The 26,524-nt window shown below is 38.5% G+C and overlaps 3 protein-coding genes across 3 annotated transcripts; all 3 read left to right on the top strand.

Moving 5' to 3' along the window:
• Nucleotides 1–1,199: 1,199 nt before the first annotated feature.
• Nucleotides 1,200–10,140, top strand: LOC107191953 (solute carrier family 26 member 10-like). Its single transcript, XM_015581110.1, has 13 exons — nucleotides 1,200–1,332; nucleotides 1,909–2,070; nucleotides 2,536–2,646; nucleotides 3,760–3,932; nucleotides 4,017–4,184; nucleotides 6,284–6,385; nucleotides 6,563–6,696; nucleotides 6,783–6,945; nucleotides 7,328–7,504; nucleotides 7,976–8,248; nucleotides 8,722–8,883; nucleotides 9,619–9,745; nucleotides 9,903–10,140. Exons 1-13 carry the CDS (start codon nucleotides 1,200–1,202, stop codon nucleotides 10,079–10,081), a joined length of 2,064 nt encoding a protein of 687 aa, XP_015436596.1. The 3' UTR covers nucleotides 10,082–10,140.
• Nucleotides 10,141–11,492: 1,352 nt separating this feature from the next.
• Nucleotides 11,493–12,091, top strand: LOC107192593 (signal peptidase complex subunit 1-like). The gene is made up of 3 exons (XM_015581891.1): nucleotides 11,493–11,608; nucleotides 11,757–11,816; nucleotides 11,893–12,091. Exons 1-3 carry the CDS (start codon nucleotides 11,564–11,566, stop codon nucleotides 12,073–12,075), a joined length of 288 nt encoding a protein of 95 aa, XP_015437377.1. The 5' UTR covers nucleotides 11,493–11,563; the 3' UTR covers nucleotides 12,076–12,091.
• A 1,425-nt stretch (nucleotides 12,092–13,516) lies between these two features.
• On the top strand, nucleotides 13,517–14,326 carry LOC107191944. Its single transcript, XM_015581099.1, has 4 exons — nucleotides 13,517–13,772; nucleotides 13,865–13,869; nucleotides 13,954–14,013; nucleotides 14,094–14,326. Exons 1-4 carry the CDS (start codon nucleotides 13,517–13,519, stop codon nucleotides 14,280–14,282), a joined length of 510 nt encoding a protein of 169 aa, XP_015436585.1. The 3' UTR covers nucleotides 14,283–14,326.
• The last annotated feature ends 12,198 nt before the right edge of the window (nucleotides 14,327–26,524 follow it).

Genomic DNA, 26,524 nt, shown 5'->3' with positions numbered 1-26,524 from the left:
TCAGGTTTATTTCCACGAAAGAAAAACCTGGAAATATGATTTTTCTAGATGTGACGTCTGCCTACGTCACACTGGGCGTTAAAGGGTTAATCACCACGGAGTTTACTTCGACTGAGTTTCGATTGACATTTGAGTTTGTATTAGATGACAGAAACTGATGAACAACGCACGACAGTGATTGTGTTAGATATATTGGTTTTAGAAGTACAGTACAGTAAATCCTCGATGAGTGCTTCTCGGCACCGACAAGAAGAGATCCCCAGGTGTAATGTTAAGTTTTTAACGAGGTTTAGCACAGTGATAAAGTTTGAAATTCTGAAGCCAATGATATTTGTTTCAGCCGCATATGGCCATTAGTTTATGATATCTTTAATATTCAGTGCCGAGGAGCCTTCGAACACTCAACGAGGAATCTTTGTAGATCCCCCTATTAGACAGAGTATACAGTTAGGAAAAGGTTTACTCCCCTTCAATTTCTATGTCACTTTAGGAATTTTCCAGAAAGAGCTTGGAATGATTGTAATATTCGATACTTATATCTGCCTGGAATTATTCATACGCGAGATTAACGTACTCCGTTGTTATTGAACTTGAGTGATTGTCGATCGAGTTGGAAAACACTGAACGATAACTGATTGACGTCTGTATAGGAATATTGCTTGCCACTCGACTCAATAGTTTTCATTCATTCTAGCCAGATTAAATATCGAGTGTTTCTGTAATTAAACTTTGGAAGATTATATTTAATCTCTGTGGAAATTGAAATTAATTAGCGTTACATGCAATATTTCATCGAGTGTTAACGAGTGATTCCGAACTTTTGGCTGATAGTGTATGACTGAAAAGAAATGGCGAAAGAGTCATAAAACGTCGACCGTTTATTTTCTCTTAGATTATATTTCTGTTTTTTTTTTAAATAAATGTTATATTTATTTTTTTAAACCGATGTGTACGCTTTCTTTAATTAATCCCTTCATGCTATCAAACACAAATTTTTCATTGGAATGGAATAATTATACGAATTTCTCAAAAAACATGATGACAGTATAGAAATTTTGAATTATATAATTGTTTCGAATCATCACATTTTCTTCGCCCAGACCAGGTGTCGTAATACTTACGAGCAGTAATGTACATCATTGTTACATTTGTTAGGTGATTATTAAACAGCGAAATCACGGAGGAAAATTAAATTATAAATGTACGAACTGTTCACAGACTATTTAAGCGACGAGATGTCGGCGACCACGCCGGAATTAACAGTCAGACGGCCGGTCTATCAGCAGGACGAGCTAAATCACCTGTGCAACTACGTGAAACCCAAGGAGGCACGTAAGTACCTTCTTGTCTGGTACATCACGGTTTGTTTTCGGTAAATTCCAATTCATACTGACGGCGAACGTGTTAACAGGTTTGTAAATCGTGTATTAAGAACGGCGAGTATCGCTTATCTACTGTAAACAACAGTCGTCTTTGGTTGATTAGCAAAAAAAATTCGTTGACTTTGCAATTGCAGTGACAGATGTGGGGAAATGTAGGTCATTTCGGTGAATCCGGAGTGTTAGACAGCAGTTACGTATTTGTGAACTAATTGGGATATCCCTATGTATATCTGGATCCCAAAGTGTATTAAGTCCACTTTTTTAAGAAACTGATATTTTATATGCTTCTCGTATCAAATTTTTCACTCTTTCTAATGGTAAAAATTATTTCATTCTAAGTTGTTTAGTTATTATAATAGTGTAAAAATGATATTAAGTCTGTATCTTGTTCCGAGTCAAACAATCTAAAATCTATCACATAGGGGATTTAATTTAATGTTCACCATTTCTACACAAAAAAATATGATCGTTCCAGTATTGACACGAAGAATCCATAAGAATTTAAAAATATCAATAAATGGTACAGTTTTACAGAAGATTTCATCGAAATGCAAGAAAATCAAGCCTCTGTCGATTCTGAAAAATTCTATACCGCTGATCGGCTGGTTATCGAAATACGATTGGAAACACGACACACTGGGCGACATCATCGCTGGAATTACTGTCGCGGTGATGCATATTCCCCAAGGTACGAACATTTGACAACTACCATGCATTACAAGATACGGTTATTCAATGTCCAAATCATTTCGAAAAGCTACATCTACCATTGGAAGTGTTTCATCAATTTATAATAAAAATTTATTTCATCATAGTGCTATAAATACTACAATTTTATCGTGGGATCTAAGTGGAAGAAGAAATATTGACGAATAAAATATCAACCAAATCTTCGAAATCCTCGTTCATAAATGTAACACGAAAAACAGAATGCAATGCAATGTAAATTCACCGGAAAAAATAATTCCGAGTGAAGTGTTGCGTGAATGCAACAACGTTGGGTTCTAATGGGTTAACGAAACAGTATTTCCAATTCAAACGCGGCCTCGTCAATTCTCGTCAATTGTAGCTTTCCACGGCTGTTCCCTTTAATCGCGACTTTCGTCAATCAGAAGGGTCAATATCGTTTGCATCGGAACGCTCTGCTCCCCAGGAATGGCGTACGCGATATTGGGCAACGTGCCGCCGATAGTCGGCATTTACATGGCTTTCTTCCCCGTTCTCGTTTACCTCTTCCTCGGAACGTCCAGGCACAATTCAATGGGTAAGTCGCCCGTATGATTCAACGACTCCGCAATTACTGTATCACCCACAGACTTCTATACAGGGTGTTCCTTTTAAAACAGGCCACCTAAATATCTTCTCTATTTGTGATCGTACGAGAAACATTTTTTACGTAATTTAAATGGTTTCAAGAGATGATCCAGATGGTGGGCAAAATTACATAAGTGAATTTAAACTTTGTAGAGTAAATTTTGTATAAGTAAATTAAAAATTTTTAGAGCTCAAAGTCATTTCAAGGTCATACTATTATACATAGATAAATGAATAATAATGTAGGCTATAAAATATAATAGGAAAAATTATGTGCATATACGTAAAATAACATGGGTGATCTTGAAAAAACCATTTTTGCCGCCAAAAGCAAAACATCATTTTGCCTGGGAAAAATGTTTTCCATTAATGGATTAGCCCCTTAAGGCAATGCAACTTTATCCTGTAGAATTTTTAGGTGTTCCTATTTAAATGCCCCACCCTGTATACATATAGAAGTCTGTAAGACATATGTACGGAAATGGTCCGACTTCTTTTCTTTTTTTTTACGATCCACGGATCTCCGTTCATTTCTACGCGACATTTCCAACTTTCGTTTTCGACTTCGCTTTCTAATAGTCATCCGGCGGACAAAATTGATATTTAATGTCCCGATCCACGCATCGTACGTTAACGCGTGGTGGCGCCTGTGATTACTCCTCCATACGTATTTGTACGAGGCGTCTTCGGAACGGGAACTACTTCCTAACAAATATTTGAGCGCCCGAGTACTCGGATCGTTAAGCAGATAACGGAAGAGATTCTTAATGTGTGCTAACAAACATGTTGCTGTGAAAAACGATACACGAAACAACTGCGAATAATTATAAACTTTAAAGTTGAGAATGCATAGAAGCTCATTGGGAATGTTTCGATGTCTGCGACTTCAATTTAATTTAACACTTTTTACTGTGTATTATTTATATACAGTAGTGTGTATACTTTATATTATGTATACACAATGTTGAAGACGTAACTGGAACACTTCGAGTAATGCGAATCACGCAGTGATTCATCGTTTCTTCCTTGACACCATAATTATCATGATTTTTCCCGTGTCAAGGCACATTCGCGCTCATCTGTATGATGACCGGAAAAGTGGTCACGACTTACAGCCCCCGAGGACATTTATCTAGCAACGTTACCCAAGAAACCGAACCAATGTCCTCCGGTGGCGATCAATATTCACCGTTGGAAGTCGCGACCGCGGTCACGTTCACCGTCGCCATGATCCAGGTAATTATTCCCCCTGATTTTTTCGTCCTCGCTGGAATCCATACCGAGAGGAATACGATTTATCTGGACCTCATTCGATCGCAGTTGGCGATGTACGTGTTGCGGTTGGGGATCATCGTCACCCTTCTCTCGGACAGTCTCGTTAGTGGGTTCACCACCGCAGCGGCCATGCAGGTGTTCACGTCGCAGGTGAAGGATCTATTAGGACTGATCAATCTGCCCACACGAAAAGGTCCTTTCAAACTGATTCTGGTGAGTCTACTGATATCAGATGAAACGATTTTTTTTTGTTTAGGAAATTGGGAAGAACAAAGTGACCTTAAATGGAATACAGTAAAGACTCCAAGAGAGTTTGAAACTTTCACGGTGCATTGCGATATAAAAGTGTGAATTTGCATGGACAATTTAATTGCGATTAATACCAAATCTTTAAACGTAAGTTTTAATGGAATTGTGAAGACATCGTTTACTGCAATTCATGTACGCGGAATTAAGTCGTCAAAGCTCGAGTATTAAGTCAACACGTCGAACCAACTGTGTACACAAAACCGAATGAATATTTCTCGTTCGTTTCTCGAAAAAGAAACATCTCAAAACTTTAATTTCATTGAAAATGTTACACGTGTGATAATCAAACGTAGGTTTTATTGATAATCTATAGAAACAGTAGAAGGATTACCCGCAGTAAATGTTATTCGAGGAAGTAATTGGCTGCATGTTGCCACGCGATAAGAACGTTTACACGTCCGTCGTCGGAGTAGTCAAACATCTCTTATTTTCTTATCGCCTCACTGATCGAAAAATCTGTGTAGCTAGTCGTCAACGCGCACCACTGCCATTAAAATGCTGCAGTGTCATTTTGGGGCGAAAAATATTCATAGTAATATTTGAACAAACGTCGGCCAAATATCACACGAGGCGAACTATCAGGAACAGATCATTATTAATAACAAAAGTTCCAGGATTTCGTAAGAAATTTCATTCAGAATTTCTCACCGAGGTCTATAACTGACATTAGGTAGTAGTATATTCAGTCTGTTCCAAAATACAAACAAATAACTTCGATTCCATTAAATGGACCATTCACAAAAACGTCCAGAAATGACTTCAACACAATTAACACTAGAAGTACCAAAGCATTCAAAATGACACATTAGTACTTTCTTACAACGATGATTAAAATATTCCAATCATACGTTTTTTCACATCTTTCAAATCTTTCCATTGCAATATGAAAAGAAAAGAAATTAGTTAATCTCCGAATTTGCATATTTTCGAAAGTTTGTCACGTTTATCGATCCTATAGAAATGCCGTCAGTAATTCCACTGTTAAAACATCACGGGAAATTTCGCCACAGAAACACTTAACTTTATCACCAATAGTCTACACCTAGAAAATACCCAGGCACAGGAAGTAACATCGAAAAGTCGGCCAGTAGCCCGACGATAATGCACATTTCACCGATCATTAACGTCGTAATACGGTCCTTGAAATTTCGCTTTCGTACGAATTTCTATCACCTAGCGACGATTAACGAGCCATGTCGCGAGACCTCGATTCTGAACAATCGCTTTCGAACGATAAAAAAAAAGGAATAATCATTGAACGTTTAATTTGCTTTAGCCGTAAATAGACAGGAATTCTTTGCCTGTGAAATCACGTGAACCACGTAACGGATCTATCGATTAGAATTACCTCGTCGAAAGTAAAAAAATAAAGAGCTCGATCGATGGTTTTCCGGGGTTGACCGTGTTCTCCATGAAGATTTACAGTCATCGTTTCCGTGACATCATAAGAATGATCGAACTCGCGTAAGAATGAAAAAGTAAAAGTGGTTAATAGCCGCGTCTACTTTCCTCCGTGCCAAATAAGTCGATTGACGTTGCTACCGTCTAACTGCCAGTGATTATTCCGTTTGTCGTTTCCGACGTGTAATACCCTCGTTAATGGACGGACAGCGCGCCGACTGTCTGGCCGCCATTTCTCCGCGGCGACAGGCGAGCGTAACAAAGTCGCAAAAGAACCGCAGCGAACGCATGGAATTCTGCGGAAAACTTTCCATCGGTTGTTGCACGCGTAGAGTAATAAATCGTAAGTCCTCTGACTCAGAATCCAATCCAGTTTCCTTGAATGGTTGGAATTATTGGAGGGAGAATACGTCGAGGATCGATAAATCGAGAGTGGAGAACGTTGGAGTTATTGAAAACGTTTCCTTTGGTTGGGTTTTATGTAGAATTGTTTCGAGTAATGTAATTATTGTAGGAAATAATGAAGTAAATAATAGAGGAGGATTCTTGTAGGTGGGAGAAGAGACAAGGATGCATATTTTAATTGTTTATGGTTGTTTCAGACTTACGTGGACGTCCTCAACAGCATCTACGACGTTAATATGGTCGCCGTCATACTCTCTGGCGTCACCATCGTGATTCTTGTCATCAATAACATTCTGAAGGTTCACCTGAAAATAATACCGTCTCTATAAACCAAATTCTATTAGTTCCTATTATCTTATTATTGTTATAGAATAATTAGGCCCCACCCTGGAACAGAATTGAAATAGAATCTTTTTTCTAATTCTAAAAATAATTATAGTAGATTAGTAACGGCAAACTCAATTCTATTTTTTCAGCCAAAATTTGCAAAAATAAGTCCCCTCCCGATCCCCATCGAAATGATAGCAGTCCTGATCGGCACGGTTCTCTCGGTCTACGCGAATCTCGAAGGCGCTTATGGGGTTGTCACTGTTGGTCACATACCAGTCGGGTAACACAATATTCCTTGGAGAACAATATTTCAAGAGAAAACTAACTTTCTAAATCTAATAAAATCCCTTTCGTTTTCTTCCCCAGCCTGCCAGTCCCGAATCTGCCGCCGTTATCTTTGGTACCAAACATTCTGGTCGATAGTTTCGTCATCACCATGGTGTCCTACACAATATCCATGTCTATGGCGTTGATATTCGCGCAGAAGTTGAGCTACGAGGTGGACTCCAACCAGGAATTAATGGCGCAGGTAAATCAAGAAACGAAGAATCGAATAATCGAATCCTCTTAAAAGGATTCCAAGCGAATCGGTATTGTACCTCGAGCCTCGACCTACTTTCATCTTCCATACGTACATCTAACGATAAGTTGAACTTGATATCCACACCCGTAGCGGTTGACTGAGACGCGACACTCGGTGCAATCTAAACTAATTCTGTGATTCTAGTCACAGACACGGCCTAGTTTACTAAAGCTTTGATCTAGCAAGGCTGGCTTCTTGGCCGCGTTAACGGCCGCCACGATAATCACCGTCCAAACGAGGAGAACGACGATTCACAGATCGTTGATAGGGACGAATATAATAGAAAAATGTTATTCAGGAACAAAAACGTGATTCGATGATTTTGCAGGGCGTCGGTAATTTAGTTGGATCCTTCTTCTCTTGCATGCCCTTCACAGCTTCGCTGTCCAGATCCCTGATCCAGCAGACAGTCGGCGGACACACACAGCTGGCTAGCTTGGTATCCTGCGGAATTTTGATCAGCGTGCTTTTGTGGATCGGTCCGTTCTTCGAGCCTCTGCCACGGGTAAGTTATAATTAGGAACAACTGAATTAAGTCAGTAATCACTTAAGACCACACGAAGATCTTTCATGTTAGATACGTGTAACTGATACAAAGGCTCGTATTGTTTTTACAGTACACACTGTTTACATATTGATTGCGTGAACATACGTCGTAAGCTTATATTGTATAATGAATATATGTAGCGGGCAATGAGTTACTTTCATTTATTTTCTACGTTTCGATTGCGTGCGCCTCTCACTCAATACAATTCGAACATGTCTTACAAGGAAAGGCACGGAAATGCCCCCTTCCGATTTTGATGAAACTTCGTATGTCTGTTAAGCAGTCAAAAATAAAGAATACGTATTTTTTTTATCGGCTGAGACGCGACTTTAAGGGGTGAAACCACACAGTCTATCTATAACAGATTTGCTAGACCAACACTAACGAACAACGATCATATAGAATAAAAATGAAATCCTGTCTAAACAGTGCGTTCTAGCCAGCATAATCGTGGTGGCGCTAAAAGGAATGCTGCAGAAAGTGACAGAGTTCAGGAGGTTCTGGAGACTGGAGAAATCAGACGGGGTCATCTGGGGAGTGACGTTTATGACTGTGATTCTGCTGGACGTAGAATACGGACTGTTGATCGGGATCATCCTTTGCATTGGAAAACTGATTCTGTTCGCCGTGCGTCCTTACACCTGCACGCTCGCTCTAGTACCTGGTACTGAGCTTTATCTGGATACCAAGAGATATAAAGGCGTATGGAGTAATAGTAGCCCCTTTATTTCGTTTTGCTCTTATCTGTTAAGCCACGTGCCCACACGAAAACAAGTCCAGGCAGCAGTTCTTAGTCTGTTATCAACTCAAGAATTGGATTCCCATAAACTCTACCCTTAAGAATAAATGAGAAAATTACGACGACTGTAATACATTATCCTTGCATTTTCAAGTCGATTCATAGCATAAATTGGAGAGTTGCTCTTTGGCCTGCTGTCAATCACTTCACGAAAGTAAAACAATCAAGTGGACACGTGGCATTACTTTCCCTTTTCATAGCGAAGCTAAAAAAAAAACGGATGTGATTTATTCTCATCGGACATCAGGTCGTTTAGCTTGAAAAAAATTTCCTCGCACGCTTCTTTTATGCAATAATGTATCTGGTCACAATTCAGGTCGGACCGGTCTAGCACCGCAGAATTTCTTAACGCGGAAGTTGCGTTCCTTTTTTCCAGGCCGTCGAGCTACCGGGAATAAAAATATTTCACTACTCCGGTAGTCTGAACTTCGCCTGTCGGCAACAATTACGCGACGAGGTGCACAAAGTTGCTGGGCTGATGCCACGGAAGGAGCCGGACGTGGGCTTCAAGCACGACGAGCTGAAGGAAATTAAAAAGGTGAGGTCGTAACGCACGTTTGCGGCTTCGCGATCGATTCGTTCAGGTGATCGTACGAAACTTTCACGGGGCAAATGTCCTTTGACCTGGTCTCGTAAGACGGAATGAACAACACGGAATAACATTATTGATTAGTTTCACATCCGTAACTTCGACGTGCTAGAGAGTAATAGATGATATCGAACCTTTTACCTAGTGAAAGATTCAATGTTACGTCGATGATCGAACTTTTCCAGAAGGCTAGAGGATATCAAATTCCCTATTTGCATAACATTCGCAGTCTACTTGTTACTTTATATTAACACTAGCACTACCGACGATGGACATATTTTTATTTCTATCCGATAGATAAACCTGACAATCTTTTGAAAGTATTCTAATTTATAAATCAACTACTTTCGTCATATTGCAGTAAAAGTTGTATCCATTGACTGAGACCTTGATTTGCTTCAGTCCTTCTGACTGCTCTAGAAATTCTAGCGTGGATGAACAAATAGTAATACGTACTCTCCCACTGACAGTGCCCATAGGCGTAGCCATTATAAAATTTATCTTAAGATAAATTTTGCCCCACTCCCCTCCTAATCCTTCGATTGATGAACTGGCTACGCCTATGGCACTGCCTGCTTAAACTGCGCGCAAAACGTAAATCTTTCCACGACCAAACGGACTGGATTACGCAACGGAACATCGTAAAAAAAAAAGAATTAATTTCCTGGTGATTGAATTATATAGCTGCGCACCCTGATACTGGATTTCACCGCGGTGAGTCACATAGATCTGGCCGGCGCAACGACCGTTGGAAATTTGATCGACGAGTACTCCGAGGCCGATATATCCGTGTACGTCGCCGGCTGTTCCGGTGAGTAGACCACCTCCGATCGTTCGAGCGGTTAGAGGGGAGGTGGACAGATCGGAAGCGGAAGCGCGGGGAGACGACGATCGGTTTACGCGATACGACGAAACGTCGGGCGCATTCAACAGCAACCGTACTTACACGGTTTGTTAACGTATCGCAGGGCCTGTTTACGAGATGATGAGAAAGTGCAACCTGACGGAATGCAAAGGCGGCCTGTTCGCGGTGTTCCCCACCATCGGGGACGCGGTGAATTTTGCAAGATCCACAAACGAGCTGTCCTCGACGTCCGCGTGGTGCTCGTCGAACCACGAGGACACTACAAATACGGCGCGACTGTGATGATCCAGGAACACGAATAAACGGGAACGTTCGTTCATGGCTTCCGATCAGAAGCCATTTTAATCGGAGGGCACTATACTCTGGTTATTATGATGCTCCATGTACAGTTGAACGCTATACCTCCCCCTTTTTCGTAGAGGTGATCTAGACTGCAATTTTTATGCATTTACGGAATAGGTAATTGTCTATCATTCAGGATATTGAAATGTTAAATCAATAAAGGAAGATGAGGTTCTTACCCAGATAGCACATGACGCCTTGAAGACGCACATTTTAGGGCTATTTTAGGTCTAAGGCGCTTTTAAGCCGTTTTTAAGGGGGCCGTCAACTGCTATCTGGGTAGTTAGTTTTGGGAACTTGGCAGAAGTTTGTAAATTATCCCATAAGAGTCTACATCGGTTCTAGATATTTACCTATTCGTTTCTAGAAAAGAATCTATCTATGTTCCGGAAAATATCGTGCAGATTTAGACATTATATTTCGTGATAATGTTTATTGTGATATCACAGATCACAACAGTACATCGCGATTGAATTTATATCGACGGTGCAAATACTTATGAGAATGAATTTGTATGTACATGTGCGAAAAATAGTTCAATATTTATTTAATAATCATTCATTTAAATGAAACGAATTATATAGTAATAAAATTTCCCCAAGGAAATATTCGATACTGTTGCCCTTGGCGACATAGGCTCGGTCTCGTTTCAGATTCCGTGCATGCAGAAGCGCGTGTCAGTCTCGTCATTGCACGTCGCTACGAAATACGAATTTCTAACATAGTTGCATGCATCGCGCCGTTAGAAACGCGTTTTCCATTCATTGGCGACGTGCAATGTTACCTTGTTGCTAGACGATTTCGAAATTATGCGATCTTAATGTGACAATTTCAAAGAATCAGAACAAATTGTAACACTGACATTTGTCGATACTTATGAACAATGACGGAATAGGAAGTATAGGAAAATTATTATCGGCCTGTTGTACTTAAAATGTAGCTGAACGAGGTTCCGTAATAAACGACATTAGTTTCAGCTACTCTTATGACAATTGTTGCAATATAGAATATTATTCTCATTTAATTTATGTGTAGTATTCTATTTCTGTATTATTTACTAATGTTTATCATTTATGTAATGATACTTTATACATTGTAAGATGTAATAAAATAAACCTAAATATTTATATACTTGTTATGTAGAATTGAGCATTACCTACCATCGCGTTATGTTGTATTGGATTACGTTGCAAATAGAAATGTAAAGTAAGTATCTTTATTTATATGTCTTAATTTAATCTTTAACGAACTGAAGCTTAGGTTGTAACTAGTAGAATCAAAATTCGCGCCACGGAGAAACCTACACGTAAACTGTAAGTGTTGCGTCTGCGCGAGCAACGTCAACACCTGTGTGTGTACGTAGCTCGTTGGAACTGTAGTACTGTGTAATAACTATCGGTATTTTAGTATTATTTGTTTAAAATGAGTTCGTGGGTGCAATACATCAAAACCATCCCCACGCATATGGTAAATTTATGAATTATTCTAAATTTGATATATACTTCACTTAAATATGCATCAACCGTCTTACAATAAGGTTATGGTTTCCAACACAACAGATGTTGTGTATACTGATAAATAGTTATTATTATGAAGAATCATTACTCTTTTTTAGGACTATGATGGCCAGGCACGGGTAGAAAATTTGTCACGAGTCATTATAACGTTATTTGGAGTAAGATTACATACTTAAAAAATTTGTCTTCATAATGTCAATTAATTGGTGTCTATACAACTGATTTACATTTTAGGTAGTTGGATTAATATGGGGATACGTTATTCAACAATTTTCACAGACAATTTACATACTTGGTGCTGGATTTGTAATGGCTGCTTTGATCACAGTACCACCATGGCCCATGTACCGCCGTAAACCTTTGGACTGGCAAAAACCACAGCCTGATGTCAATGTTAAATCAAAGAAGAAGAAATAGTTGATTGCTAGTTATAATTATATTGAATAATGTTTTGTTATACGTTACACGAAAATATTTCTTAATATAAAGAGAACCAAAACATTCTGTACATCATCTTGCATTTAAAATCATATATTTATGACATGATTGAGAATGTATAAGAAGCACTATGTGCTATGTATAGCCAGTTGTCTTAAGCTGATACAATTATAGTGGTTCAGAAAGAAAAAGGTCAAGTGTAGGACCATCAATAGATTCATATTCATTACTGAACTCTGAGTATTAAATATATCCTAGAGAGGGGACGTAAAACAATATTTCACTATTCTTATTCCTTCCTTAATACTATGTGATTATTAAAACTGAAGGTACAAGAAAAACCAAGAGCTGTCTATGCATTCGAAATGAATATCACTAAAAGAAAAGAAAACGTGTTCAACGTTTCGTAATTCCTGCCAAACGATTCTCTCCCTCGATTTCAATATTATCGTAACACAACGCCGTCCTTGAGACATTTTGCCTGAATCTTATTTTAAATTCCGAGCAGCAGACGCAAAGCGTCAGTTTCGCCTCTGAACAACTGTTACAAAGCATGAATGGCGAATACTGTCGCGTGTCGTTGTACCGCTAGAAACGCGTTTTCTAACCGGTGACGACAGTACACGGTCATATGTCAACACTTGAATAAAACGAAGCGTGTCTAATTAATAGTTTTCGTTTAACCGATCGGTGACACGATCTCTGGCACGAACGACGATGTTAATTTCGATTGTAACCTCTTCCTGTAGTTCACGCAATTATGGAAGGGGGAGAGGAACGTGATGGAAATTTAAGGCGCGAACTTTTCATAACAAAAATTATTTTCATTCCTACATAATATGATTCAACATAGATGATATTATATAATTCGAAAAAGGATAGACTCATTAAAAAAGAACAAAATAAGTAGGACATTGAAGGATACCTACAGATTTACTTAATTGGAAGATGAACAATTTTGAATATCCGCCAGTCAACCGCCATCTTACCAAACACGGAAGATTTAAACTACGAATTATTATCACTTACTTTTTTTCAAAACTTTTTCTTTCGATATTGTGCTATGATTCAATTTCTATTATACATGCTCGTAATGCATGCTCGTGTTAGATTCTCCTGAATTTCAATAGAGAAATTCACACTTGAAGGCATTAGAAAGCATAATATACGTAACGTGTGCATTCTATTTGTAAAATGATAAGCCAGAGAAATTGCGCAACGGAATTAGCCCACGGAAGTTGTAACATTTCAAATAATCTAGCCGCTAATTACATTAATGTTTCACTTACTCCGAATAAATTTACGTGAATGTTATTTCATCGACGCGTATATTACTGTAGCGATTTTTGCCACTGGTAAACTACACTTACCGAAAAGAATTGAAGTTGATGGCTGTTGATGGCAGTTGACATTCAATTATATGACATACATATATTCTTTCACTGTCCACACAATTCATATATGTAAATTAACTCACTGTTTAAAAAAATATTCATCTAAACTGGCGCCGAAAACAATTCACACGGAGCAACTTGAACGTATCGCACCGGCATCCCCGACCGTACTGAAGTTCGTTTGTATACACATAATATACATACACTGCTGCCGGTACGTCGTGTTGTTTGTTTACAATGAGTTCGTGGATACAGTATGCCAAGTCCATTCCAACGCATATGGTAACTTCCTAACTTTACCTTGAATTAATATTAAATTACTAATACCACAAGTACCTTTCAAATAATGTTTTGCTTTCCTCATGTTTATGTAGGTTATGTTAGCATCTGTCAAAGTCAAATGACGTAGCTGCTTGACATTAAACGAAAGTATCTTTTTCATTGATACTATTAACTTTTCTAGGACTATGAAGGTCAAGCTGGGGCAGAAAAATTGTCCAGAGTGATTATAACATTATTCGGTGTAAGGCACTGCATTTAAAGTGTTTATGCTTCATGTCATCAATAAAAAATTGTTTTCATATGCCAAATTTATGTTCACAGGTTGTTGGATTTATATGGGGATACGTTATCCAGCAATTTTCACAGACAATGTACATTCTTGGTGCCGGATTTGTGATGGCCGCTTTAATTACACTACAACCATGGCCAATGTACCGTCGTAAACCTTTGGATTGGCAAAAACCACAGTCGACAATTACAACCAAATTAAAAAAAAAAAAATACTACTGACTGTCTATAATTCTACTTAAGACATTTCCGTTATCGTAAAATGTATTACAGTTAATAATAAGTATTATACATTTTTTATACGAGTAAATGAATGAGAGGAGTGGAATGAGAATGATTGAATGAATGTCTCTACACCTTGTACCATTGTATTACACACATATCACTTTTCTAATGTATTTATTATTACGCAGTCTATAGCTTCCTGACAAATTCATACGCGTGCGTTTATCGAAACGAGACCAAAATATTAAAAAATACTCTAAAGCACGATTAAATCGATCCAATTACATAAATCTAATTACCGTCCATGGTTTGTCGCACAAACAGTGTATTGTTTACAGGTGGAAACTTATAATCATTGCGAAACGCAACATGCACGACGATCGATGTAGTTGTAGACGATCTCACTGACCCGTCTATATAAAATATCGGGCTCAGAATTTCCCTTCCGCTTCGGAACCGCTGTTATATAACCGTCTTCGGCCAGAGGAAGGAGCCTCGTAACAAGGTTGATCCTGATTCCGTTTTCTGATCGAGACTCCAATTCCGGATCCAGTAAATCGTGTTTGCCTTGAACAATTAGCCGGCGTTTATGATTTTTATGCCGCATACCGTGCACCACCCATTGGATCGATTCCAATGTTTGACTTTCATCGGCCACGTTCCTCATTTTCTCCCGTGGCACGCTAACCGAAGCATATTTCCCTCAAAATTGGCCTAACCGAGTGGACTTTCACGGGACAAGAAGAGGTAGAAATGTTTTTCGTGAACGATGGAGGGAGGGGATAATTGCAAGCGGTCCTTACGTAAACGAGGAACGATTATAGGCACATCGAAAACACAAACCGTCGCAACTTCTCCAGCATCATTTTATTTTCTTTGTCCTTTTGCACTCTCGTCCCCTTTCGTCGATTGTTGCACGTCCGCGTGCTTGTACCGAAAACGCGAAAAAGGATCCCGACTTGCGTAACGCCCACGATCTCGTTGCAAACGTTTTAACAGGCGTTCCTTTTTATCGATATTGTCAATGGCCCAATACGAGAAATCAACATTTCCATTGTACAAAGAAATCCTGCAGCAACAATCCCAATTCCTTACATCTACTCGATCTGTTTGTAAGTGATTTATCTCCATTCCCTTATTTGTCATTAAATACTTCATATTTTATCCATTACAATATTCTCCATTTTTTAATAAAACTTTGCTCTGTTCTTGTCACCAGGAGTAAGACTTTCAACGAATGAGAGTACCTAAGAGGTAAGGACAATTACAATATTGCCAGTTACATGTTTCCTTCATTCCATGCAACATGAGAAATTTCTTCCGTTTCGAGCACCAATTAATCCGAAAGTAAACGAAAAGAAAGGATTGTCCATTTTTGTTACGTTACCTGAAACCCTTTGATCGAAAGATCATGTTACCAAACATTCAGGAACCACTTTCACTATTTAGGTTACACTCCGGATGGTTCGCCCAAAAGGTGGACCGAGTCCGAGTAGCCCTTACGTAATCACGATGTGACTCTGGACCTCCTCAAAATCACCGCGAATTGCGTCGTACGTATACCTTCTCGCCTCACCTTGTTACTGGGTGCACCAGCCACGCAAGATACACGCCAGGTATACAGACAGGGGTTACGAAACGCTTTCTCCCTGTATGATGGATATTTTAAGTATGCAGTCTGCACCACTTCCTGCAACACTGGTTGGGCGAGCGGCGTACACACACACACAAAAAAAAAAATAAAAATAAAAAACAAATAAAAAAGGACAAAAGAAAAGTTGGATGCAACGTACACTGTCGCGACACCGTGGACGCCGTGATCGTTACCTTGCTCTTAACACTAACTCGTTTTCTAAAAAAAAAAAAGCCGACCATCGATTGGAAAAACCGGCATTTACCGATTCGACGTGTCCCACCGAAAGCGCATAGTGTCCAGAGCTAAATGCATTACATACACAGTACATATTTCATTCTGAACAAGTGAACCGTGGCATCAAAACATTTTCCGTATCGTTGATCGTGACCGTATCATTAACCGAATAGTCCCTGTTGTCATCGCTTCGTGATCGAGTCCTTCAGGAATCGAGCATACAAAAAAATCCTGATGTTTCGTAAAAATGATATTTCTTACAGAGGAAGGACCCCACTGACCGATTTCGATTTTAACAAGGTTTCTAAGGCGCCTTCAAGCCGTCTTCAAGGCGTCATGTCCTATCTGGGTTACGAGGCGGGAATGTTTATCTATCCCCATGCGATAAACACGTTCTTGTCCCATAACTTTTCACACATGTAATTTCCGAACAAGATTTACGCAATTCTCGATGCGAAGCGAAGAACCTTGAAATTTGACAGATTAACGGTTGTCGTTATTCCGTAGGAACTGGAATCAATAAAATTTCGAGTGTTGCAAGCGACGCTCGATCGCGACACGGGATGTTGCGACTTCGATGATTTTTGCCTACGAATTTTATACTCAATTAACACGGCAAAGTGTACGTGTGTACGCGAACTCCACGGTTCCGATCGTTTCGGGGCCAAGTCGCGTTGGGTCCCGGTGATTACCGGTGTAAAAAAAGAAGAAGAAAAAAAACGTTTCGAAGAAACCACGTTGGGAATACGATCCTCTAATGCGCCGTTCGACGGCCATTGTATTACCATTAATATTGGCCTGGGAAACGTGGAAAGGATTGACAATAAGCCTAATTGTCGACCGGAAGAAAGACCGTTTCGCAACTGACGAAAACGAGGGGCCTGTAATTTTTTTTCAATTAAGCGGTAGCGTTGTTTGACGCTGGATGGAAATCGTACGGACAGCTTGCCGTTAGACAGCCTCCATAATGAGATTTTCCTGTTCCACTCGGCCGGTTCTGGTCCAACGACGATGATGGTTGATTCCGATGCAATGATTAATAGGCGATAAACTGGTGTGCTCTAGTTGCGTGCGTTGCAAGTCACACTCGAAATTATGTCATCGAGCGGTGTCAACGTTTTCTGTTACGTTTGATCGGAACGACGAGACGAATTCCGCCTTTCTTATGTATTTCGACACCTCGCGAGCCCAGCACGCAACCAAATTTCTCTTTCTTTTTTTTATCCGTGAAACAACACGGGAGCATTTTAATGATTGTTGATTCGACAGTCATAAAATTACTACCATATTAAAAACAGGACCGAGGAAGTAATTATTATTTGTGTACCTTGGGGAATGGTATTTGGTCAGTATTTTGTTATGACAGTGTTGATAGTGGATTTGGATATGGAAAGAAGGAAATGATACAATTTCGGGTACGATGTTATTTTGTGTACCTTCTGCGAGTGAAATCGATCACGTAATACAACAAATTTCGCCAGTGTCCACCTGAATGTTACGCGGGAACGGAAGAGTTATCTTCCGAATTGGACATAATTTTTCGATTTAAAGGCAATGGCTATTGCCAAAATAACCGACGTTTATGCAACGACTAGTTTATCAACATGTTTCTTGTTTCTCGGAGCGTTAAAGTGTCGAAAACCGTTCATCTTTCGATCGTCTTAGATGGGAGTTTTATTTTAATTGGTATTCGTGCATTAATTAGCTACTTACAGATTTTTTCGGGATCACAAACACGGTTCAAGAGAAAGTTTATAATGCATAAGATGATTATGTTTCATGAAAGTTTCGAGATAAAAAAATGTTTAGATTCGAATCCCGCTAAAAAGTATATTTTTTTAGTGCTCTGTACTATGATTCTATTGAACACTTTCGCGAAACCAGTGCAGGTTACTAAGGTTGATTTTATCTTTACGTAGTAGAGAACATTACGGGGCAGGTGTAAGTACCCATAAACTTCATTCAATATGCGCTTCAAAAATTACGATAACTCGTAATGCATCCATTGAACGAAGCTTTCTCCTCGCTGCCGTTAGAAGTGTCGATGTTTCCCGTGAAAAAATTGACGATCTGTTCCTGATGGAAATAGGAAACGATTTTATTTGAAAGCGGCTACAAGGAAACGATATTCGTCGCGATTTGCAAGCTTACTGTGGCACGACACTCTCCAGTCATTAAACAGATTGTGTCTAACCTTCAATTTTGCTACAGATTACTTTACTGAACATATACATGTACCTGATATTTTTCTTTGTAAATTTGAAACTGCAGAAACTGAATTCTGAGATCTCTGCAGCGTGTTTTTAACAATTACCTCTGATTTATAATACAAGTATAGCAGCAGTGGTTAACCACAGGTAACTATATTCAAAATTATCCTCGTTCTGAAACTCCAATAAAGATAATATTGCCTTGCATTTACTAACAGTAAAAGTTATCAGTTAATTCTGCTTGCTTTAACTTGAGTACATTTAATCACGATTTAATAGACCTTGCCTACGATCATTTTTCCACTGCGTATTTTTGCTTACTACTAATTCAACCTCAATTATGTATACATCATTGTTGACCTAGAAAATCTTAACTCATGACTCGATTTTTTTTTTTACCTATTCCATGTACCAATAAATAATCCAATATTTCGTTTTTCCCTTAAATTAAAAACACGTTCGTGAACTTTCATTCAGCGAGAATGGTGTGAAATGCTGAAAAAACATTACTCCAACCAAAACCCATTCGATCCAACGCACACGCACGTTATCGTAATTTCATGAAAATCGCCTTCCCATCCCACCTTCCCCCATTTTCCCGCCTCATCCATTAATTCAAATGATAAAGGAATTAATCCTTGTTACAGAAACGAAGTCATTTCATCGACAAACAGTGGATTATTTATCCCTCCACCCAGTACATCACTTTCCACGTTCCTCGACCATTTCCTCCAACCAAAACCCATTCGATCCAACGCACACACACGTCATCGTAATTTCATGAAAATCGGCTTTCCATCCCGCTTTTCCCCATTTTTCCCACCTCGGTCTCAGGAAACAATCGTGGCGTACAGTTCTCCGCCAATCGCGTAACGATTTCGCGGACCAATTATCGTCGTAATTACCGTTTTTGCCGTTCCAAGCATTCTGGCTTCGAGAAAAATTTATCATCCTTCCCGGCCACGTGCCCGCACGCACTATACGCGTACTGTTACGCAGCCGTGTGTGGCATCGCGGGGAACGCGCGCGCGCGCGGAACGAAACGCGTAACCATGAGACGGCCGCTTCCTACCGTTTACGTAACCGTAAACTCGAGCGACTTTGCTCTCCCACCCCAGCTGCGCGTGTTGGCTTTTCACCGGGTGGTTTTGGCCACCTCGGCCACGTCCTTTATAAGCACACATCCCCGGTCCGTCAAAGCCAGAAACGTATCGACATCCGTGAACCAACGGTCGTGTGCTCAGGCTCAACCAGCGTTTACGTTCGGTTTTTAGTTGTTCAGTTTTTTTTTTTTTTTTTTTTTTTTTGTTTACCTGAATTTTTCGTCGTTCCGTTCGACGGCCAACGGAGTTCCGTTTTTTTCTTTCCTTCGAAGAAAACTTTACCGGATCCAGCCGACCAAGATGCGCTCCCAGTCAATTGCTGTGAGTAATGAGCTACTTGGAGAACGAGCTGTGAACAGGGAAACGGTTTTCGTGATCGGTAGAACAGTGTAGGAGTGATTTTAGACGATACTTACTCGCGATTCTTGGTGGACTTTTCGATTTTTTAGCGACCTGTTTTAACTGAACTTCGCTGGTGGTTTTAACACTTGGGTTTATTGGGCGGGTTACGATAGGATTTGATCGGTTCGAGGTTTTAGGAGGGGAAAGAAGTTGAGGGTGCCTGTAGTTGATTATTGTTGTAAATAATTGAAATCTATAGAGTTTTACCTTTTTTCTTTCTCTTGTACTACTTACCTTTAGTATTAGGAATTTCAATTTTTTGTACTTCCTTTTTAAGCTTTGTGTGACATATTCCAGAGGGTCAAGTGTAATAACAGAACTTACTATAGTACAGTACATTTCATAAATTTCCTTCTTATTATTAGACACTAGGCGATGTAGAAAAATTTTAGCTTTAAACGAGACCCATTCCAATTGCAATTCCACAAAGTTGCTTACGATTGAAGTTTGATAAAAATCAAGCGACGTTACTTTCACCCCGGAGACGCGTGATCGCACGAATCACGTACAACGAACTAGTGAAACTTCAAAAAGGAAACAAAAAAAAAAATGCCCACCGTGCATATAAACGAATCGCGGTGCAGTTGTCACCTTATGGACGAATCACAAATTCACGTTCGTGTTGCAGTTAATCGTGTTCGGAATACTGGCCGTGGCCTTGTCTTCGCCGGTGCCAGGCTACCATGGGTAAGTCGAAGTGTCGCATCGTTTATTGCAAATTACATTTTACAGTATATATAATATTCTCATGAATACAATGATAAAAATATTACGAGTTTATTTTAGTATCCTTCAAACATTTTCGGGGTGAATAAAATGCATAATACATCTCTAATCTTACTAGATACTCTTGCAACACTCTATTATAATAAAAAATTATTTATAGATTGTAAAATGGAAGATTTCTAACCATATGATTGTCTGACTTTTTTACTTCCTCAAAGTGAGAAAAATTACCAAATTGAGAAGCTCCTGAAATTTGATTACTTATGTTTTAAATATCCTATATAAATATTATACAGAAGGTGATTCTTTGTAAAAAAAAACAAGTCGAAAATATGGAACAAAAGTTTTACAGTTTGGACTTCGTTTTCGAGAAAATCGACTCTGAAAATTAATACGAAACGCGTGTGTTCCTCGTGATAGTAAGTAGAAACGGTACGTAATGAACAGACGCGCTGACCATGATTCTATTCAATTGCACGTGTATCCAGCAGATTTTCAAATTCGATCGTATCTCGAAAACGAAGTCCCAAATAAAAACATTTTATTCTATATTTTCCACTTATTTTTTAATTTAGAATCATCCCCTTTCCGGTTGTACCACCAGTTACCGATCACCCTATCATATGCAACACAATATATCTTTATGTTGCACTTATTAAATTAACGCCGTTCCAAATTAACATCTATTTGAATAAATTACAATAATGTATGGAAAAATATACAAATTGCAACATTTTTGTTGATACAGAACCACAGTGCTATTAAACATGATAAAATATTTAGCTGCATCAATAATTACTAGGCTACAAATTATACGCATTCACAGAATATAAAAGTATATAAAATACACTAAAATACAAAAATTCGGTCTAGTTTAATATTCACTTTAGGTTTCCTCTATTAGAATCCCTAATAGAAGAAAGAATTTCCTATTTTTACACCTGCTGTTATAAATCACTTCATAAAATGACAGTTTCCACAAAGATCCGCGGTCTAACGATTAACGTACGTGAACCGAAAGCAGGCTTGAAGCGTCAATTACCCCGTTTTAACGAGAAATCGATCGCCTGATTCTAGTTCGCACCACCACGTCCGCATCCACGTGCCTTATCACGTGCACACGGTCCATCATCATCACGTGAAGAAGATACCTGTGCACCATGTCGAGAAGGTGCCAGTGCCCGTTCCGATCCCAATCCACCACGTGAAGAAGGTACCCGTGCCCTACCCGGTGCATCACGTCGAGAAGGTCCACGTGCCCGTCCCGGTCATCGAGAAGGTCCATGTGCCTGTACACGTACCTGTTCACGAGGAGAAACCATGGTGGTAATGGGAGCGCTTCGCCTGTCGGCTTGTTATTATTAGGTAACGTAGATATTCAATTTCTACCACATTTGTACCAAAAAGTATCAGGTTATTCGAATTTTTACTAAATTATACAGAAAGGTATAATTAGAAAAAAAATACAGTATTACCTAAAAATATCTGCAGTAAGTTCTTACTGTCGATAATTGGTAAATGTTTGTACGAAGTATTACGTTTACTTTGTTGCAGGTTGTAAAATGAGGGGCATTCGAGTTACTAGAATCACACGACACTACACTCTCGTTCACGCCGATCGAACCGTTCCAGGAAAATTATTCACAGTAGGACAGAAATCAGGAAAAACGAAAGAGGGAAATAGTACAAAACCCGACTCGAACTGCCTGCGTTAGTTACTTAAGTGTGTAATATAGCGTATCACTCGGTATACACATGTGTGTACTTAGAGCAAAGATATTTGTATATACTTGTATTATGTTGCATTATTTTTTTTTATACAATACACGTGTTTGAGAAACGTCGTGTGCGTTGTTTCGAGTGTCTACACCTTTGGTCCTTCTTTCTTTCTCTTCGACTTCATTTTCTATTCCGATCGTAAATTCATTTAATTGTTGCAAACATTCAGGAAATTTGTTTATCCTCAATGTAATATTTTTGTCAGTTCAATTTGATAATTATGTTATTTATTACAACATTGTTTCGCTTCAATAGTCAACAATTATATACAAAAACATAACAATCTTAATACATAATATAACATGAATACTTTTTAAAATAGCAATTTGTCAGTCCGGTGTTCACCATTCTTCTACGTGCTCGTGTCCTCCATCATCTTCTTCGTGCTTTATGTGGTGAATTTTCTTCACGTGAGTGTGATGATGCTTGTGAATGAGCTCGGGTACGTGAATGATAAAGTGTGTACTGAAAGTAAACAAAAGTGGATTGAAACTGTCAATGGTAAGATGATAAGAACTAATTAGTAGTAATGAAATATTTACTGTTCGTGGTGACCACCGCCGGGTGAAGGCATCGAGGACACTAGAGCGATCGAAACAACCAGAACGAAGAAGAAAACCTGGAATAGAAATATGCAAGGTACATCATTAATGAAATATTTGGTAATTATACAATTTGTGTACCTAGAATTGAAGAAAAAAAAATGAACAGAAAAGAATTGCTTGAGTTATTAATCGTAGACACTCCAAGGTTCTCCAATTGAAAAATTAAGCAATTTAAATTGAACTTAAAGTGTTTCTTATTAGAAGACAATGTTTCTACTGATTGAATGTTTTCAATACTCAAAGCGTGTCAATTCAATCACATTTTGTTACGAGTAATAGAATCTTAGAAATTGCTTAAAATAGAAGAATTTATAGACAATCGCTTTAAGTAAGTTCAATGCACTATCTGAACCTGATTCACGTTTTCCAGTTTAATACCGAACAGGTCGAATTGCTGCAACCGGGAAAATAATATACAGGGAATAGTCTAGACGGAGAAACCTTGAACGGATGTTTGAATCTACACGGAAATATTTCGAACAAGATCAAAAAATATATCGATCGTGTTGCGTTACAAGTTCAGGTGAAAGCGTCTAGGATACGATCAACCGTCATTAAGAAACTGTTCGGTGAAATGTCTCAAGCCCGAGATAGTCTCATTGTTTCTAGCCTAACACCTGCGTCCATTAAATTCGTTGTTATCAATTTTTTAATTCCACGTCTGGTCATAACAATAGCTTTACAAGTATAACAAATTCACAATTGAAACATTAGATTGAATAATTAGCTTTTCGAATTACTAGATAAAGTTTTTAAATTAGAAACTTGTGATGATAATGAATCGTTCAATGATGATTTATATTTTCCCGTAGAATCCCATAAAAATCGATAGATTTAACAAATCTTGTGTTTTCAGTAAAGAACATTCATTTGTTACGCCCTGTATGATGAAACTTGGGTCACGTATGACCCGAAATTGGAAATTTTCTTTAAGACGATAATACTTCGCGTATTTCTTACCAGCTTTTATTTTCATAACAAGTAAAATCTAGGTAAACTTCAAACCGTTTCGGATATGGTTTATGATAGATCAAAATTGATCCAATTCTGTCTACCTTTTGTTAATGACCGACTATTGAAGCGAAACAAGTGTTCAATTAAAGAAACATTCACTGTTCCCCGAATCTATACGATGTTCAAATTTGAATGCCACAAATTTCGATTGAATATTTTCGAAAGCACTGGAAGGAGAATTATTGTTAATTCGACACCCACGTGTGTTCTCTTGTCCATTGTCTTCTGGGTGCTGATCTCCACTGGATACCTGTGTTTTCCGTGTCCGCTGCGCTCCGGGAACTAATGGACGCAATCCTGGCAAGCCTTATAAACGGAAGCATAATCAGTGAACGGTACAGGAACGAGCAGAATATTTCCTGCGTGCACCCCACCCAACCACCCCTTTCTCTCTCACCTGAGATTACATGAGAATTTCACGTGCACCGTTCTATCATTGTCGTAGCCACCAGACGGTGTTCACCGAGAAAGACGCGATCCCTTCCTACGGGAATTCGGACCACCTTTATGGGTAGACTACCGTAGAAGGAAAATTCTTAATTGACGGATTAAAAACGAACGGCCATTTTGGCCCTTATTTGGAGAGAAAGGATCATCGGTTCTTCTGGTGTTTCGAAGATAGCTCGGATCGTGAAAGTTGCAAAATCTGATTATCAAAGTGATTATAATACTTTATTAATATAAATAGTATAAATAGCATAACCATTGCAATTTAATTAGTTAGTTTATTAATCTAGAGTGGTTATTTGTCACAATTTGTGTCAGATTAAAAGATGCAACAGGGAAATCTTTGTTAAAAAAGGATTGGATTTCCTGGAATCTAGGTAATTTAAATTTATGGCCTCTGATATCAAGGTAAGCTATGATTACTCTAATTTACGATCGATATTTGTTACAACATTCAAGTTGTAAATTATTGAACGGTTGGGTGTCCATAATAGTTAACTTGTGTCTTTATAGAAAGTATATAAATGAGAAGAATTATAGTTCTTGGTTCCATACGAATGTTATCATCAATCAGGCTAATATTTATTAGGAATTACACATTTTACGGTGCCTCGCATCACCACCGTTTCGACCGTAATTGAACATCTTGTTTATTCTAAGCGCGGTACTGAAACACCCAGCTACTTGACAGTTTTATTACCGACATTACTCTGGCGGTTTGTTACTTCGAAAGCCTTCCTCTCACGAATTCCCGTATAATTATGCTATTGTCCTTCATAGTTCTCTCCACCGACATTTTCTTTGTGGCCATTGAAGATATTTTTTTAATTCTTTGGGTATGGTAATGAAGTATATGGCTTAAGTTGCTCTCTATATGGCGTTACCATTTTCGCTGGAGAAGTGGTGAAAACGCCCCTTCGAGAATCTTCAATCCCTTTGAAACTAATACTCGCTTTCTCCACCTCCTATTACTGTAATGAGAGCGTTAATATTTATCGATACGTCGAATAGTATTTCAAACATTCATACGTGAAGAATGCTGTCACTAAATGGTACTTTATCAATTTATCACACAGGTAGAATTTAAAACTTTGTATTTTTAACACTTACATGTACTGGAATCTTACTATAAATATGAGAATAATTTTTTATAGGGTAATCTATGGTGTTTTTCAGTGAAAAGATAGAGGAATGATCAATTTTACCATTTAGATAGACCGATTTACCGAAATTTCGAGTTCGCTGCTACGCCTATGGGGCGAAGAAAGTAAACGGAGAAGTACTTACATTTTTTTTTTCGCAAATGAATGTAACTCCCACTACCGTGGTAACTACGTGTTACACTTTTTTCCTGATATTTGTAGTATTAAGAGATTATGTAAATTTTCATCAAAGTGAAAACTATGGAGGATATTTATTTTACATAGATTACTTTTCAAATGATACTTTCAATTATTATTTACTATTATTGTTAAATACAGTAATATTCTGAACGTTTATGTCCAATTTGTAGCACTTGGAAAATTACAAGTATGCAATTATCATAAGAATGAACATAGCTAGTTAGTTGAACTACTTAATTGTAACAAATATTGCTAACTTTACAAAAATGATTACGTTACAATAGTGACATAATGTGTTAATCAGCGTGACAAATTAATTAGTCTTTATTATCTTCACGGACGTTTAATTGAAAGTACATTATTGTCTAATTTTATAAAAACGATTAATTACGACTTCAAGGAACGTAGAATGCTGAGTATGCAGTCTTTGTTGCAATACGACGTAGAAAGTTCAATTTTCTTTTCAATACGCTGTAAATCCAATTAGTATAATTGGTTTATCCTTAAATTTCCGACAGAGCGCAGACTCCTAATGCGTTAACGGTATCCGATTTTTATTAAACTTTCGCTACTTTTTCATGCAAACTTACGATCGTTTTCCGACAAGCAATGATACATACTATCAATTCACCTAACATCACAAGAGTATTCGCGATTTCATGAAGATCCATCCACAATTTTCTACTTTCGAATCTTCCATCGCGTTACGCTCAAGGTATTTTGGTTTTCCACATTCTGGA

This window comes from Dufourea novaeangliae, unplaced genomic scaffold, assembly GCF_001272555.1.
Source record: "Dufourea novaeangliae isolate 0120121106 unplaced genomic scaffold, ASM127255v1 scaffold7, whole genome shotgun sequence".
In the NCBI taxonomy this organism is placed as follows: domain Eukaryota; kingdom Metazoa; phylum Arthropoda; class Insecta; order Hymenoptera; family Halictidae; genus Dufourea; species Dufourea novaeangliae.
This window is presented reverse-complemented; position numbering and strand designations above follow the sequence as displayed.

What these genes read in the sequence shown, in the direction of transcription:
- LOC107191944 (XM_015581099.1), top strand. Translation starts at nt 13,517, where the DNA reads ATGACATACATATATTCTTTCACTGTCCACACAATTCATATATGTAAA. An exon ending in TGATTATAACATTATTCGGT is followed by an intron (nt 14,014 to 14,093) that starts GTAAGGCACTGC and finishes TTATGTTCACAG; the next exon opens with GTTGTTGGATTTATATGGGG.
- LOC107191953 (XM_015581110.1), top strand. Translation starts at nt 1,200, where the DNA reads ATGTACGAACTGTTCACAGACTATTTAAGCGACGAGATGTCGGCGACC. An exon ending in TCATCAATAACATTCTGAAG is followed by an intron (nt 6,386 to 6,562) that starts GTTCACCTGAAA and finishes CTATTTTTTCAG; the next exon opens with CCAAAATTTGCAAAAATAAG. An exon ending in ATACCAAGAGATATAAAGGC is followed by an intron (nt 8,249 to 8,721) that starts GTATGGAGTAAT and finishes CCTTTTTTCCAG; the next exon opens with GCCGTCGAGCTACCGGGAAT.
- LOC107192593 (XM_015581891.1), top strand. Translation starts at nt 11,564, where the DNA reads ATGAGTTCGTGGGTGCAATACATCAAAACCATCCCCACGCATATG. An exon ending in AAACCATCCCCACGCATATG is followed by an intron (nt 11,609 to 11,756) that starts GTAAATTTATGA and finishes ACTCTTTTTTAG; the next exon opens with GACTATGATGGCCAGGCACG. An exon ending in TCATTATAACGTTATTTGGA is followed by an intron (nt 11,817 to 11,892) that starts GTAAGATTACAT and finishes TTTACATTTTAG; the next exon opens with GTAGTTGGATTAATATGGGG.